This window comes from Rhinolophus sinicus, linkage group LG03 (genome assembly GCF_036562045.2).
Source record: "Rhinolophus sinicus isolate RSC01 linkage group LG03, ASM3656204v1, whole genome shotgun sequence".
NCBI lineage: Eukaryota > Metazoa > Chordata > Mammalia > Chiroptera > Rhinolophidae > Rhinolophus > Rhinolophus sinicus.
In genome coordinates, this window is record NC_133753.1 from 163,887,810 (window position 1) to 163,904,188 (window position 16,379).

Sequence of the window (16,379 nt, forward strand, 5' to 3'; positions counted from 1 at the left end):
TAAGGCAAGGAAATAACATTAAGTAACAAAACAGAATAACCGAAACTTCTGTTAACACTTGAAGGCTTTTAGGAATTTTGCTGTTGCTAGAAATGCCCTGCCCACCCCTCCCCAGTCATCAAATAACCATTATAACTTCCAGAAACATACCTGTTCAAAAGAAAAGTCACAATATAACTTCCAGAAACATACCTGTTCAAAAGAAAAAGTCACAATACATCCCTAAATTTACCGTGTTTGCCAAAATAAAGTCTCGCTTTAAAAAAATTTTTTCACAAGTGTGTATCTTATCTAATCCAAGGATCTAAATTCTAATAAAACCACATTTTAATAAAACATCTTTTATAAAGTTTGTGAGAAGATTATGGAACATCAAGTACAATCTGATGTCAGGTTAAGTTTAATTGCTTTGGGGGGGGGGTCAAAAAAACAACTCATTCATGACATATTCCTAAGTGTAAAAATGTTTACATAACCATATTCTAAAAGTACATACAAGTATTAGCAAAAGGAACAAAGTATTTGTTTAGGTGCTAGACCCTTCAACATACTGGATTTTAATATAAACCTGATGTTATCAAATCAATCTGATTATTTTTCGGTTAACACTTCTTAATATTTATTTCAACTTTAATGGAAATGTATTTATGGAAATAAAAATTATTCTAATCCTTATCTTTAAACAGATAAGATATAATTTTTGAAATGCTATTTTATATACCTATTGCCATTAAGAATTCTGCTCACACATTTCTTACCAAAAAAAAAATGCTGGGGGGAGAGGTGGTAGTAGTAAGAGGGAAGGATGACAAAGGAGAGAACACCAAAAAACTTTTGGGAGTGACAGACATGTTCACTACCTTGATTGCAGTGGTGGGTTTCACAGGCCAAACTTTTATCAAATTATGTTTCAAATGTGTAGTTTGTCGATTTACATATCAATAAAGTGAAAAAGAACTTGCTGCAAAGAAACTGAATTTAAAGCAGCCAAATTACTTTTTTTTCCCCAGACCTCCATGGCTATTTCTGAGACTGGCATTTCCACACTAAATGTACAACTTAACTAGTTTCCGTACTTGTGGCTCCCTTTCAAACAACATGGTCGAAATTCATTACCAGCTGCCCATTATTTAGACAAGTTAAAATTAAGCTAAGTTTTAATGATTCTACATTTGTATTGCTCCACCTCCTTAGTAACCAGACTTGTTAACGCTATTATTTAATACATAGAATAACCAAACCACTGTGCCTTTAAGGTAAACTACTAAACACATTCCATACCACAATGCATGAATGCAAAATATACATTACTTAACTGCCAATAAATAGGAATTAAAGCAAAAAAGAGCATCTGAATATAAGGCAGTAGATGCCAGAAATAAAAATATTACAAAAACAAAGCTATTTAAGAGTCAGTGGAATTTTAACAGCTACATACGGGATCAGAGCGGTAGTAGACTGGGTTATCACTTTGTGAGGGGTGTATAAATGTCTTAACTAGTAGATTATTTTGTATTAACTAGTAGATTATTTTGTATACCTGAAACTAATTTTTAAAAATGAGAAAAAAGGTTTTTATACAACACAGTAAGGTAAATTTTAAATGTAAACCACATTTCTTAGGTCCCTTCTAGCTTGTGTTAGCAAATAATTTGCATAGGTTTCATAAATCTATTAACCAAATACTGCAATCTCAGAGTCCCAAATACTATCTGATACTGATGGAGCTTTGTCAAAGCCCACTCCTGTTGCTAACATTACATTTAATTTGAGGTGACTTGATGGCATATTATATAATAAAGGCTAATTTAAAAAACGACAACTCTAAGATATATTTAATACTTTGTTACCACTCTAACTCATCTTCATAAATTTTGTGGAGGTGAAATTGTGTTGTTTTTAATTTCCCCATCATTACCACTCTCAGTGGGAACAAATAAATCTGGCTTCTGGTGAAAACTGGAGTCTGGGCAGGATACTGAGGGGGAAACAACAAAACGACTGCAGTCTTCTGAGAACACGGCTTGAAGAAAAACTGAGGATTAACTCAATCTGACATAAAATTTAGAAAACATTTTTGCACTAAGATTATGTTCTTTACAATTAAAATATATTTAAAAATGGGAGTAGGATGGGGAAAGCTAAAAGCAAATGTGGTAAACCAGAAAAATCAAAACACAAATATTCAGAGCCAAATTATTCTTCCCGTCAGCAGTAAAACAAAAATGATTCTAAAATTAATGTGCAAATGAAAAATAAAGTGGTTGTTTAACATTCATTCATTCATTCAATAAACATGTTAAGCAGGTGATAATTAAAAGGTTATATTCCAAAGCTTTCTTTTTCTAAACTCAGAAAGTAATCACCATCTTTAATAAAGTATAACTTTGTTTTAATACGTGAATAAAGCACACTGTGTTTAGAGACCAATACCTTGAACACTACAGAGAACGACAATATTCTGAAAATCCAGTTTATTTTCCATGTTGTGGACAGATCCAGTCAGTGTGATCAGTTTTTCTGCACGTGTAATAATTTATCAAAATATGTTTTCCCACAACTCTTTTCCATCAACTCTGAAAATCCTGGTCTGACAACAAACCCAAATAAAGCTCTTGAAAATCACCTCTTAAAATTTGGAAGAAAGTGTGGCAAGTCTTTGCTGTAATATTTACTGAACTACAAATGGCTAAAGAGCAACTTATGTTTTAAAAGGTGACTAGTACAACAGTTGAGTTCAGGAAATTAATATTTTAGTGCACTTTGCTCCAGTTTTAGCCAACATGCTACATTGTCCTTTTTTTTTGGAGGGGGGGGTGGAGGGGCGCACAAAGTGGACTTGAGGATTTCCATTGTACGAAAAAGATATGACTCTGCAAGCAAAACAGTGTAAGCTGCCTTTTGTTCTTAAGACCTGGACATTTTAAGACAGAAGCTTTGCAAAACATTACACAATTTTTTATTATTAAATGAGAAAATCTCATTTGTTACATCGTCACATTGCTAGTCAGAGAAATGCTGCAGTGATGAAGAAAGTCAATGTTGGATCAACCAAAGTCCTCATTTCTACAACATTCATTTACAAAGAAATAATGTTCAACACAGCCCAACACAACATTCTTGGTTTTCTTCATATTGAAGTCCCCCAAAAAAATCACCTTCTAATGGGGTATTTTACTACATAAATTATAGTTCTTCATTTTTACAATTCACCCCAAACTGTATGAGAGATGTATCACACTAAAATTTCTAAAGCTGTTAGGAAATCCTTCACACATCGTCGTCATCTGATGTGTCACTGCTACTTGTTTCTGTGTCATCATTCTCAATAGTGGGTTTGAAAGTGCTGTTTTTCCAGGGTCCAAACTTGAAGTCACAGATCAGGCCATTTTTCAAAATACCATTTTTCCTCAGACCATTCTTCTGTAACTAAAATGTCAAAAATAAATTAAATAAATAAACTATCCTCTGAGTTACTATTAAGAATACTATAGTAATTAAATGTAACCCTAAATAAAGTTAATAAAATTATATCCCACTCTGAAAATTCCACAAATTATGACATCAGTTCTAAAAAACCAGTTAGATACAGGTAACTGATCCAAGAAAATATTTCCTAGAAATAAATCACTGCCTTTGGGAGAACCGCATTTACCATCGACCAACCCAGTATGAAAATTGTAATAAATCCTTTTAGATACTGCCCAGAATATAATCAGCAACCATTCAGCTACAGCTGTTATTTTTATTATTCTGACCTACCTGGACTATTAACACACTCCACAATCTGCATTATTCACACTTTGCAAAGTAAGTAGAATACAAACTATTCCAGTAAGCAGCATTCAAGAAAGGTATACGAAGTAACAAAATCAAACAGAGCCCTTTGCTATTAACCACAGAAATTAAGGTACTGGAAAAAACATACTAGTTTCTATTTCTGAAAATAAGAAATCAAAGCTAAAAGATTAGTATGGTAATAAATTGGATCCAAAGATCACCTTTGAGGGGAGGAAGAGGGGGCTGGGTGGCCCAAATTAGAAACAATTTAAAGACACAAAATTCAGTTAAATAATAATAATATACATTCTATTAACTCCAGCCTTAATTTCTTTCATGAAAAATGCTTGACACTGGTAATTTTCATGAATGTTCCATAAGACCAAATCCAGCTATGTAAGTTAATATTTGGAACTATCTATAGGTTTCAGATTCTAGAGGGTTTTTTAAATCATGAAGATTGGGAAAAGATTGAAACCTACATCATAGCTAATTTTGATTGTTACGGACCTTGAAAATTAGAAATAACAGGTCTAGGGTCTTGGCTCTCATTTTTCCTTTTCCCCTATTTAATTCTCTATTTTCCTTATCGGATTTTCTATTTTAACTAAAATCTAAAATTTAAGCTACCCTCTGTCGCTTTGAACAAATGACCCTACCATCTTTTACTGAGGAAAACAAAAGCCATGTATCCACCTCTGGTGTTCTCAGCCACTGGGATGCTTAAAAATATACCTTTGTCCTTTCAAAGGTATATCTTTCCCACCCACCAAAGTTCTATTCTCGCTTCACATGATGTATAAGCCCAATGCCACCTAATCTTTCCAAAGCTTGAAATCAACTGTGGAGAATTTTGATAAAAATCAAATCTAAATCTTTATCTCTGATTTCTCTAAATTCCTGCATCATCCCTAAGAGCATCTAATTTATGTTTTAAGCCTTCTACAACTAGCTCTTCTTTCTGTATTCCTGTTTATAATAATACGATTATCAGTTCGTAGGCTGGAATTTCAAAATCCTGCTGATTCTGTTTCAGATCTTAGTCTCATCAAGATCATTTTTTACTGTCATTTCTCTACGTTAAGCCCTCATTTATCCCTCCCCTAATTATTACATTATATCCTCAACTAATCATCCTGATCCTGGTCTTCTAAATCACCCTTTCAAGGTACACTTTACACCTGTACTTTCTCATGTACAAATAATGACCACTTCACATCCCTAAAAACCCTCAAAGGTTTCCTATCATAGAACACAATCTCTACTCCTGACAATGGTATACAAAGATCTTCATAATGTGACCCAAATATACTGTGTTTCCCCGAAAATAAGACCTAGCCAGACAATCAGCTCTAATGCAGCTTTTGGAGCAAAAATGAATATAAGACCGGGTCTTATATTATTATACACTATATTATATTATGTTATGTTATATATTATATTAAATAACATTATATATTATATTATTATTGTTATATACCCAGTCTTATGTAAGACCCGGTCTTATATTATAGTAAAATAAGACTGGGTTTTAATATTAATTTTTGCTCCAAAAGACACATTAGAGCTGACTGTCAGGCTAGGTCTTATTTTCAGGGAAACACGGTATATTTTTAAACATTGTATCATGGTTAAAAGCACAGGCTTTGAAGTCAGTCAGACTTGGGCTCAACTTCCAGCCAAACTACTGATACACTGTATGACCTAAAGAAAATTATGCAACCTCGATGAGTCTCAATTTCATCATCTATACTGCAGGACTAATAATAGTCCCTACTTCATACAAACGCTACAAAAATGCTCTTAGCACAATACCTGGAAGGCATTAAGAGCTCACACAAATATCATTTATAATTAGGGAGGTCATGTAACCTATCATACAAACTAGGGCACTTATTAGAATGAAAGTAAGCACTCACTATTAATAACTAAAGTGGGATAACATGAATAAACTGGGACTCCTCTCCAGGGCAAACCAAGATTCAGACTCACCCTACCTATTACTGTTGTCATGATCTTTCATTAAGAATTTCCCACCCCATGTTCCAAGTACTGTGAAACCCAGCACACCGTGTACTCTTCCTTTCTCCCTCTGTTCATTCCTTGCATCAGGAATGTCATTCCCTCATCTTAAATGTCAAAGGCCAATTCAAATCCAACTCGTCAAATGCTTTCCCAGATCACCGCAACTGGAATCAATCTCTAGAGTAATCCTTAGGATGTAAGTCCTATTTGAGCAAAAATTTTTGTGTTTTCCCAGCATTCTGTAACATAGCCTTGGCACATAGTAAGCACTCAAGAAACATTTGATAAATTTGCCTGACACACTCTCCTGTCTTCCCTTAAACACTTTGAAAACTGCTCTCACATTCTGCTTTATATATTGAATCTATTCACCCTTATTAAACTGTCAGGCCTAGGAAGGAGCTCGTCTCTGTAAGCTCGGAATCATCTTGTCACAGTGAACAAACACTCAATGTTTGCTAAAGACAGACTTTGAACTCAGATTTTCCTGTTACCAGATTTAACAGAAATCCTTTCATAAACAACATCAGGGCCTAATGATTTTTCAGAAATCCAAATGTCAAATGATATGTCATCATTAATATAAATATATCCATGTCTTTATCATCAGTTAAGTATGGACATACCATTGGACATAGTTACATACCATTGCGCTCCAACCCAATTATTTTATTATCAATCGGGATTTTTTTAATCTACCTGTCCTAGTCATCACAAGGTTTTATCTTGGTCAGATACTATTATGCTTTCTGTGGTAATGGTACCTAACTGATTTCTCTTGATGTCTTTCTTCAAATTCAAAATAAATCCTTCAAACAGATACACAAACTGGTAAATCCATACAATGGATTACTACTCACCAAACATAGTTGAGTTTCAAAACCATGAAAGCAGCCAGATCTAAGACCATACAGAGTATGGTTCAATTATTAAAACATTCTAGAAAGGCAAAACTATAGGGAAAAGAAAACAAATCAGTGTTGCCAGGGGCAGGAGCTCAGAGTGAAAGAACTGAATGCAAAGAGGGATGATGCTGAAACAGGTCAGTGGCTGATTAATTGGGATATAATCTGTGCACTCAAAATTGAGGTGCTAAAAGTAAATTTTTTGTATGTGAACTATGTACTAACATAACAAAAAATATCCTTCAAAACTATTATCCATCACCAGCCTCACAATCATGTTGTGAAAAGTAACATGGTTCACTAAGAACTCCTGAATAAAAAATTTAAATTAATTGGAAAGAAAGGTGACACTGAAGAAGTAAAATTATCTGTTTACAGACAACATGATCGTATATATAGAAAACTCCAGTTGCAGGATATAAAATCAACACATGAGAAATCGGTTGTGTCTATAATAAATAATCTGAAAAGAAATTTAAAAAAATACCTATTTGCAATAGCATTAAAAATAAAATAATTAAGAATAAGTATTAGGAATAAACTTAACTAAGGAGGCAAGATTTCTACACTGAAAACTACAAAACAGTGCTGAAAAAAAATTAAAGAAAACAATAAATGGAAAGACATCCCATACTCACACATTAGAAGACTTAATATTGTTAAGATGTGAATACTACCCAAAGCAATCTATAGATTCAATGCAATTCCTATCAAACTCCTAAAGATATTCTTGGCAAAAACAGAAAACACCATCCTGAAATTCATATGCAACCGCAAGAGATTCCGAATAGCCAAAACAATCTTTGAAAACAAAGCTGGAGGTGTTTCACAGTTTCTGATTTGAACACTCATTACAGAGCTGCAGTAATCAAAACAATGTGATACTGTCATAAAAACAGATATAAAGACCAATGGAGTAGAAAAAGAACAGAAATAAACCCTTGCATATACAGTCAAATGACTTTTGACAAGGGTGCTAAGACCATTCAATGAAGAAAGAACAGTGTTTTCAACAAACGGTGTTGGGAGAAAGGGATGTCTAATGCAAACGAATGAGGCTGGACCCTTACCTTACACCACGTACAAAAATTAACTCAAAATGGATCAAAGACCTGAACTAAACTTCAACTTTAAAACACTTAGAAGCAAACATAGAGGAGAAGCTTCATGACATTGGATTTGGTAATGATTTCTTGGATATGACACCAATAGCACAGGCAACAAAAGAAGAAAAAAAATTGGACTACATCAAAATTTAAAACTTCTATTTATCAAAGGACACAATCAACAGTGAAAATGCAACCTATGAAATGAGAGGAAAATATTTACAAATCATTTATCTAATAAGAGATTAATATCCAGAATGTATAAAGTGTCACAATTGTACACCTGAAATCTATGTAACTTTACGAACAACTGTCATCCAATAAATTTTAATTAAAAAAGTGCCACAACTCAACAATAAAAAAACCCAATTAAAAAATGGGCAAAGGATTTGAATGGATATTTCTCCAAAGATATAATAAATGACCAATAAGCACATGGAAAGATGCTCAACATCACTAATCAACAGCGAAATGCACTATCAATAGGAAAACCACAATGAAATACCATTTCACATCCTTTAGGATGGCTACTATCCAAAAAAAAGAAACTCTTGAGCACCACTGGTGGGAATGTAAAATAGTGTAGGTACTATAGAAATACAGTATGCTGGCTCCTTAGAAAGTTAAAAATGAAAGACCATATGATCCAGCAGTTCCATTTCTGGGTATATATCCAGAAGAATTAAAAACAGGGACTCAAAATATTTGTAAACCCATGTTCACAGCGTCACTACTCACGATAGCCAAAAGGTGGAAGCAACCCAATGTCCATCAATGGGCAAATGGATATATACTAAATGAAATAAGCCACTCTCAAAAGGCAAACACTGCATGATTCCACTTGCATGAGGTACCCAGAGTAGTCGAATGAATAGAGACAAAGTAGAACAGCGGATTCCAAGGGCTTGAGAAGCTTGGAAGGAAGTTATAGTTTAATTGGTACAGTTTCAGTTTTACAAAATGAAAGAGCTCTGGAGGTAGATTCTGGTAATGGTTGCACAACAGTATGAATGTACTAAATGCCACGGAACTGTACGCTTAAAAATGGCTAAGATGGAAAATTTCGTGTTATGTGTATTTTGCCACAAATTTTTTTAAGTGCTGTAAAAAACAAAAATCAGTATTAAATTCTTCCTTAAAAGTTTTTCAATTAGGGTGATTATGTCCATTTTATCATGAAGTCAATAAAACTAACTTGCTCAGAGTTTCAGTCAAAATACTTAAAAAGCGTTTTGAAGATTATGATTATCGATTATAACATGTCTACATAGAAAATCACTTCTGTATGATTAGAACTATTTTAAAAACTCTAATTTAGAAAATCATCTCAACTTCCTGACACTCTATCAAACATTTTCTAATACTCTTTCAAAAAGGAAACTATGGAGACATAACACAAAAGCAAATGTGACCTACAGTGCGATGTCCAATAAATGCCTGAATAAAACTGTGTAAGCCCCCACCCCCAATGCTTTGTTAAAATACACAGTTCTGATTAAGGAAAGGCAGTTAAAAGTGAACCTGTATGATTCAGGTCTTCTTACCTGTTCACTAATAACTTGGAATTCTCTCATTTCATCCTCAGTTAAGGGAGCACACGTTTCATCATTTTCACTATCTTCTTGCCAGCCCATCTCCTTTAACAATCTGAAAAGAAGGGAGGAAATAAATTTAGAGCTTCATCCAAGTAGGGTAATTCCATTTATGTTAGGTGCAATAAAACAATATCCATTATACAAATTCTCAAAATACATAAAAATTTTTGAGTTTATGCTTTGAATGTCTTCCTAAAAATGAACAGATAAGATCAAGCCCAATAAAATGTCTTAGATAATAAGATCAGGATGAACTGCTTAATTGCTTTATCTTTGGTGTCAGAGGTTCTCCAGGTTAGAAAGTGAAGAAAATTTGCTAACTCCACTAACTGAAAGTAAAAGCAATACTCCTCTCTATTTGCTCTTATACCACCACAAGCCATCCTATTCTTAGCTACTCATTAGGTTTTCTACTTTGAAAAAATAAAGGTTGGGCTATCTTATCCTATATTCTGTATTGTATAATTTATCTATTGGTATCACCTCTTACTGTGCACACCAGTCATCATCCTCAACACATAATTCCATCTGAAAGAAGCATTTATGTTCTACAATAACAGAAAGATGGCTTCTTTAAAAGCTCCCAACCAGGACCTATGTAAAATGACTAACATGGTTATTCTCTTTCTGTTCCAATTTTTAAAGAGAACGACTCTATCTGAGGCAAATAAAGAAAGAGAGAAAGAAAAGGATTAACAGGGAACCAAACACTTCTCTCTAGTTGGGCAATAAGTACCATAGCTATAGCCATAGCTGCTGCCTTTGAGTCAATGACTTCAAAGTTTTTTTTCTAATATGGCCACATATTTTATACAGGTCTGACTATACTTTTTTAAAATAAGTACATCTCCTTAAGTATTTGTTACTCCTATTTCTACCTATTCACCTTTCAACTTGAGCCTGCCACAATTAGCTACTTTATAGACTTACGCCTTAATCTCAGAATACCAGTGCTCAGACCCTAAATAAAATTTAACACTACCCTGTATTTTACAGATAATCAAGATCACATAAGTAAAATAACTTGCACACTGAATAGCAGAGAAAGAAACAGAATTCTGGTTTTTCACCTTCCAAGTCAGGATATATTGCACCAAACCCTGCTGCCTCTGGACCAAAATGTCAGTTATTTATAATTAATTATTATTTCTCTCATTCCTTTTAATCACTTATTTCTTTTCCAACACAGTGTTCACTCTTTAACTTAGATGGTGTCCTTGTGGAATGGTATTTCCATTCCCAATGCCACCTAGTCCAGAGTCTATAGATTTCAAGTGGTAAAACAATCTAAGTGCTTTTGCTAGGTCCTTACTTGTTTCACTGTTAAAAACTTACTCTTAACAATAATGCAGATGGAACAAATTATTTCAAATGTTATAAAAAAACAAGTATTCCTAACTATCCATTTTCTCCTGTTCCCTCCCCCCAGAGACTGTAACTTTTCACTGTTTCTGGAATAGCTTTCAAAACACTCTTTCCCCACAATGAGGAATATGGTTTAACAGTAATCTGCACTTTGCTTCTTTTTCATTATCATTTCTTCCTTCTCTTTCAAACTGGTATTATTACCAAACCACCATGACGTCACTTTCACAATTACCACTCTCTGCTAAATATTTTCAACGGCTTCCTAATTCCTAAAGAACAAACTCCTTAACTTAAACACAATGACCACAAATCCAAACTCCTCACAGTAGAAAACACACAGGATTATAAGCAGAAGACGTGGGTCACAATTCCTCCCTATTACAAACCAGGTCAAAGAACACAGGCCAAAGTCCTTCACTTCCCTAAGCTATTTCTTCATCCGAAGTATTGAAGGAGCTTGAAAAGATCTCCAAAGTTCTACCTTATTAAGGTTTTCTCTAATTCCATTAAAATGGGACACCACACTCTTGTCAAGATATTATCCACTGCCCCTAAAACAAACTAGATACATACTCAACTCTAAACATTCCTTCACACCCCTTCTTCCAAAATGACTACCTAGTACCCTTGCCTGGGTGAATGTCTCACCATTTAAGATTTAATTTAGGTTCCAATTAAAACTTTCGCACGGGTACTCAAGCCTACCCCCAAACTCCCTTGAATTTCTCTAGCACTCATTTCTACTAATGCATTGGTGCTTAAACAAGATAACTACTATCCTTCTGATATTGAAGCTATCCCCAATATTTCATAATGACATACTGAAATTTACCAATAATACATGTGCCTGATTATTCCATATTTTATATTTTAGTTTTCACATTTGAACAAAAGAATTGTGATCCTTAAAAACTGTGATGTATCACTGACACCTAATTTGTTAAATCCAACCAGTGAGTCCTTAATATGTACATAACTAAAGAATCTCAAAGTTTACAGAAAATTTGAAGCCAAGGGAAAGAAATATCACTCCCCTTTCAGAGAAATAAACCTGAAATGTAAAATAAACTATTATTTTGTTACCTAAAAAAAAAATGTACTGATGAATGTCTCTGGAACACTCACAAACATAATGTACTAAGCAGTGTACAAAATTCAAGCTAACAAATTTAAATTAAAATGGTTCTAAATCAGTAGCGCCTTTACTTCCTCCTTTTATTGATTCAGGATCCTTTTTAACAGGCACAATGTTTCCAGAAATCATCTATAGGGTCTTTAAAAACAAAAGACATATATAATAAGATATTCATTCAGGTAGTCATCACTACCTGAATCGACAGGTATCTCTTTATGCAGTATGTGTCTCCCCACACACCGAGTTTATTACAATTGAGGATGGTTTCTCCTTGCTCTATTTGGCTTAGTTCCTAAATCCCATTCTCTCCATTTTCTGTTAGTACTCACTAGAGGAACAAACTCTCAAGGTAGAGAACTAAAGACTCTTCCCTGAATCCATGAATGAAACAAGAAACCATCAAAACGCTTCCTACACTAAATATATACATGATTAAAACAGAACAGTGAAAACACTCATTATCTCAAACAGTTATAAGAATATTTCTTAATAAGTGTGGCTCAACTTTCTTATTATAACCTTAATAGATTCTATAGGTAAATAATTTAGCTTTCTTCTTTTATTGCCTATGCTATTACCTCCTTAGGAGAATTCGTCTTTACTATCATTAGGACACCTGGTATATATACTTTCTTTTCTGAGCACAGTCCTTCTTCCTACCAACTGTCTGATTAGAAATACTTAAATGACTATTGATGAGAGTGGAAACTAGCAGAACATTTTTGGGTAATAACACAGCAGTATCTGATTATTTTACATACGTGTGCCATTTGACCAATTTCATTCCTAGTAATCTATTCTGTACACACTTTACACAACTGTTAAAAAATATGAATACAAGGATTATTTGTAAGAGGGAGAAAAGACAGGGAGGGAGAAGGGGAGAGACAACATTGGGGGGGTACCTAATCTTGATCAAAGGGAACATCATTTCACAAATTATATCTTTACTATAGAATAGTGGCTTCAAAGGGAGGGATACTACTAGAATGATGGAAAAAATACAGGAATTTCTACTTATGACTATCTTTTGAAAAAGGAATTAATATCCATTATTAATGGTATGACATTGCAGCTATTATTACTCAGCCAACTAATCAGAATCACAAGTCATAAACTGTGAGGTAAAGGGGAGTTCCACAACATGGATGGGAATAAAAGGTGTGGTTACTTATCCATTCATATTAAATGCACAGTAATAAAAGAATCTTTATTTGTTGCTGATGAGAATGTAAAATAGTACACTCATTTTACAAAAGAGCTTGGCAGTTTTCTCAAAATGTTAAGCGTATGTCCCAGCAATTCCACTCCTAAATATCTACCTAAAAGAAATTAAAATACAACCATAACAAAACCGTGCACATGTTCATAGTAGCATTATCCAGAATAAAAAAAAAACTACAAAGTACAATCCAATATCTGTCAACTGATGAACAAATGTGGTAGAGCCATACAGTGTACTTATTTGATAACAAAAAGGAACACTGATGAATCTTAAAAGCATTATGCTAAGTGAAAGAAGCCAGACATAAAAGACAAAATATTGTGTGATTCCACTTACATAAAAATATCCAGAAAAGGCAAATCTAGATACAGAAACACTGACGGTGTACACTAACGGTGGCTGCCTATGACAGAACGTAAAAATGAGGAGTAACAAATGAGCACAGGGTTTCTTTGGGGGGGCAATGGAAATGTTCTAAAATTAGACTGTGATGACAGCCGCACAACTTTGAATATACCAAAAAACCACTAAATTATACACTTACAATGGGTAAAACTTATGACATACAAATTAAATCTCAATAAATTGTTAAAAAATAAATCACGACATTTATATAGTATCGAATGCCTGTATATAAAAAATGCAAAGAAAGTAAAAATAAATAGTAACCTGTGTTCTGCCTCAAGTGAACTTGAAAGAACATCAGTTTGTGGGAAGGTTGAAGACCGAATGATCTGTTGGGAAATAACCGAGGCATTGCCATTCTCTTGAGGAATTTCATTTTCATCAAAGTTTCGGTTTATATCCCTTTCTTGGTGAGTACTATTGCTGTTATGCAAATTAAATGAGTCATCATCCTGATTTTTAAGAAGTTAAAAAAGAATGAGAGAATACAGTTAAAAACTGTCATAGGTCCCAGTTAATTTCCATTGATAATATGTACATGTTAATACTTATCATCATTAAATTTAGAAGACGTTATCATATGGTATAAAATTAAGTTGTGATGGATACCCACAGCTTTCTGACTCTGTATTCACATTTATTCAACAAAGGCAAAACCCAAAGGATAAAGGTAGGCAACATGGGGAAAAACAACATATATGAACAGGAAATTTTAAATTTTATTTTCACACAGGAATTATAGAATGAGAAAAATCTACTTTAGAAAGTCATTTTATGCAAATAGTTAGCTAGCCTTGCCTTCAGGGAGATAACAATTTGATTATAGTTTATTCAAAGGTCCTAAATGATATCTGCCCAAATATTTCAATGACATGTTAATGTCAAATCAAGAGTTACCGTGAGTTAAATTACCTTCTCTGAGCCAGCATGGCTTTCATCTTCATGCTCCTCTTCTACTCGGTCCCTTTTCAACGCTTTCAAAAATTCACTCTTCTTATCAGTGCGCATTCGTGTCAGTTTGGTTAGACGAGGCTGCTGATTAAGTTTGTCAACAGGTGAAGAGGAATTTGAGCGATTACACTAAGAAAAAATTCAGAAATATTAATAAATATGCAGAGAACTAATGTCAATATGAAGCTCACAACTACCACAACATCCTCTTTCACCTTTATTCACAATACAAAACTGATTTTAAAGTCTATTTCGAAGGCTATTTTCTTTTATCCTTGTATGTTTTATCTTTCCTACTGAATGAGTAAACAAAAGAATGTTCATATCCCAGAAACAATTAAGGTCTGATAACACAAAGAACAATGACTCTAAATTAGGAGTTTAAATAGTATTTTTTAAAATGGATCCTGAAACTGTTTAAATATTTCTGTAATACACAGAAGAGCCGTTTTTCCAACTGTTCTACAGAGTTCTAAAGTTCTAATAAGAAATCCTGTAATATTCTATTTTATAATTATTTACATGCAGGTACATGTAGGGTTTATCGGGTAGGATTTCACCAGTGAAAATTTTTGTGGAAGGGCAGAAGGAAGGGAAAGGGGTACATGTACTGACATCCTTTTGTTTTTGGCATTTGGACAGTGGACTAGAAAACAGATGTTACATCTCTGTATCATAGAGAGTTTTAACCATGGAAATAAACCACAATGCCTAACTGTTGGCAATAATGTCTGTAGACTATAATGAATCTAATCCAAACTAACCAGCTGGGAACGTTAGTCCTTCCATCAAAGCTCTAAAATTCTATGATTGAGAACAAGTACATGAAAGCCTATGATGGCCCAATATAGTGCCCAGAACAATTTCAGATATAATTATATGATCACAATTATCTTTTGAGACTGAACTTGTCAGGGAACTCCCTGAAAGGGAAGTTTCAGAAACCTGGTCAAATGACAAAGAAATACTCAACAGGCATTTGAAGTCAGTTCAATAACAGTATACACCTTTCCCTCTTCTTCCTTCCTTCCGGCCCTGTTAACACTAATAAAACGTTCATCAGCCGCAAAAAATTATGTAGTACAAATCCCCAATTTCAGTCAAAGGTTCAATCATAGGCATAGCATAACTCTATCACAAATGTCAAAATTGCAATTTTCATAATTCTTTTCTCAAAAATTACTCTTTCTAGTCAACAGGTATATGGGTGCTTCACTATTATTTTCTCCACATTTTGGGATATCAGAAAATTTTCATTAAAACTTCTAAAAACTGATTCCTACTTAATGTGCCAAAATGTTAATAAATTGAGGAAAGTATCTGGATCAGGTTTTCTGAAAGAACTAAAATATAATTTTAATGTATTCATTTAATGAATCTAAGCTTTTTGCTGTTAATTAAATAATCATGATTAAGACATGCTGCCAATAATTTTAAATGCCATACCTCTTTCACTGAAGTTGTAGATGGACTAAAATTCTTGGCAGTTGATTTGAAAGCATTGAAATTGCCAATACCATATGTAGACTCATGGGAGAAAGAAGTCCCAACTTTATTTTCTTTAGTTTGGCTTTTCCATTGTGTAGGCTAAAGAAACACACACAAACATTATATAGAAGAGAAAAACAAAGCAACCACTATAAAATAAAAATGACTAGATGAGGCTCATAAAAACAATTATTTTATATTACATCATTACTACATGATTCTCTTTTTTTCTGCAAATAAAATCAAAACTTGGTATTCAGATAAAAACATCTGACTACACTGCTATTTTGTCAAAGTTTTGAAAACCAAAAAAAAGTTAGGTTTCTTTTGCCTAACATCAGGAAAACACAAGTGGGAGTTTCAAAAACCTAAAACGGAACACCAAGGAGATAACAT

At 33.6% G+C, this 16,379-nt stretch overlaps 1 protein-coding gene across 6 annotated transcripts in view; it reads right to left on the reverse strand.

Moving 5' to 3' along the window:
• Positions 1–2,936: 2,936 nt before the first annotated feature.
• The window catches only part of GPBP1 (GC-rich promoter binding protein 1), a 69,237-nt gene continuing 55,794 nt past the window's right edge, over positions 2,937–16,379 (reverse strand). For all 6 annotated transcript variants that reach the window (XM_019743319.2, XM_019743308.2, XM_074328926.1 and 3 more), the window contains 5 exons: positions 15,942–16,082; positions 14,457–14,624; positions 13,809–13,996; positions 9,361–9,463; positions 2,937–3,429 (listed from right to left, as the gene is read on the reverse strand). In XM_019743319.2, coding sequence (XP_019598878.1) covers positions 3,271–3,429; positions 9,361–9,463; positions 13,809–13,996; positions 14,457–14,624; positions 15,942–16,082 — 759 coding nt within the window. In that variant the 3' untranslated portion in view covers positions 2,937–3,270. The remainder of the gene's footprint in view (positions 3,430–9,360; positions 9,464–13,808; positions 13,997–14,456; positions 14,625–15,941; positions 16,083–16,379) is intronic.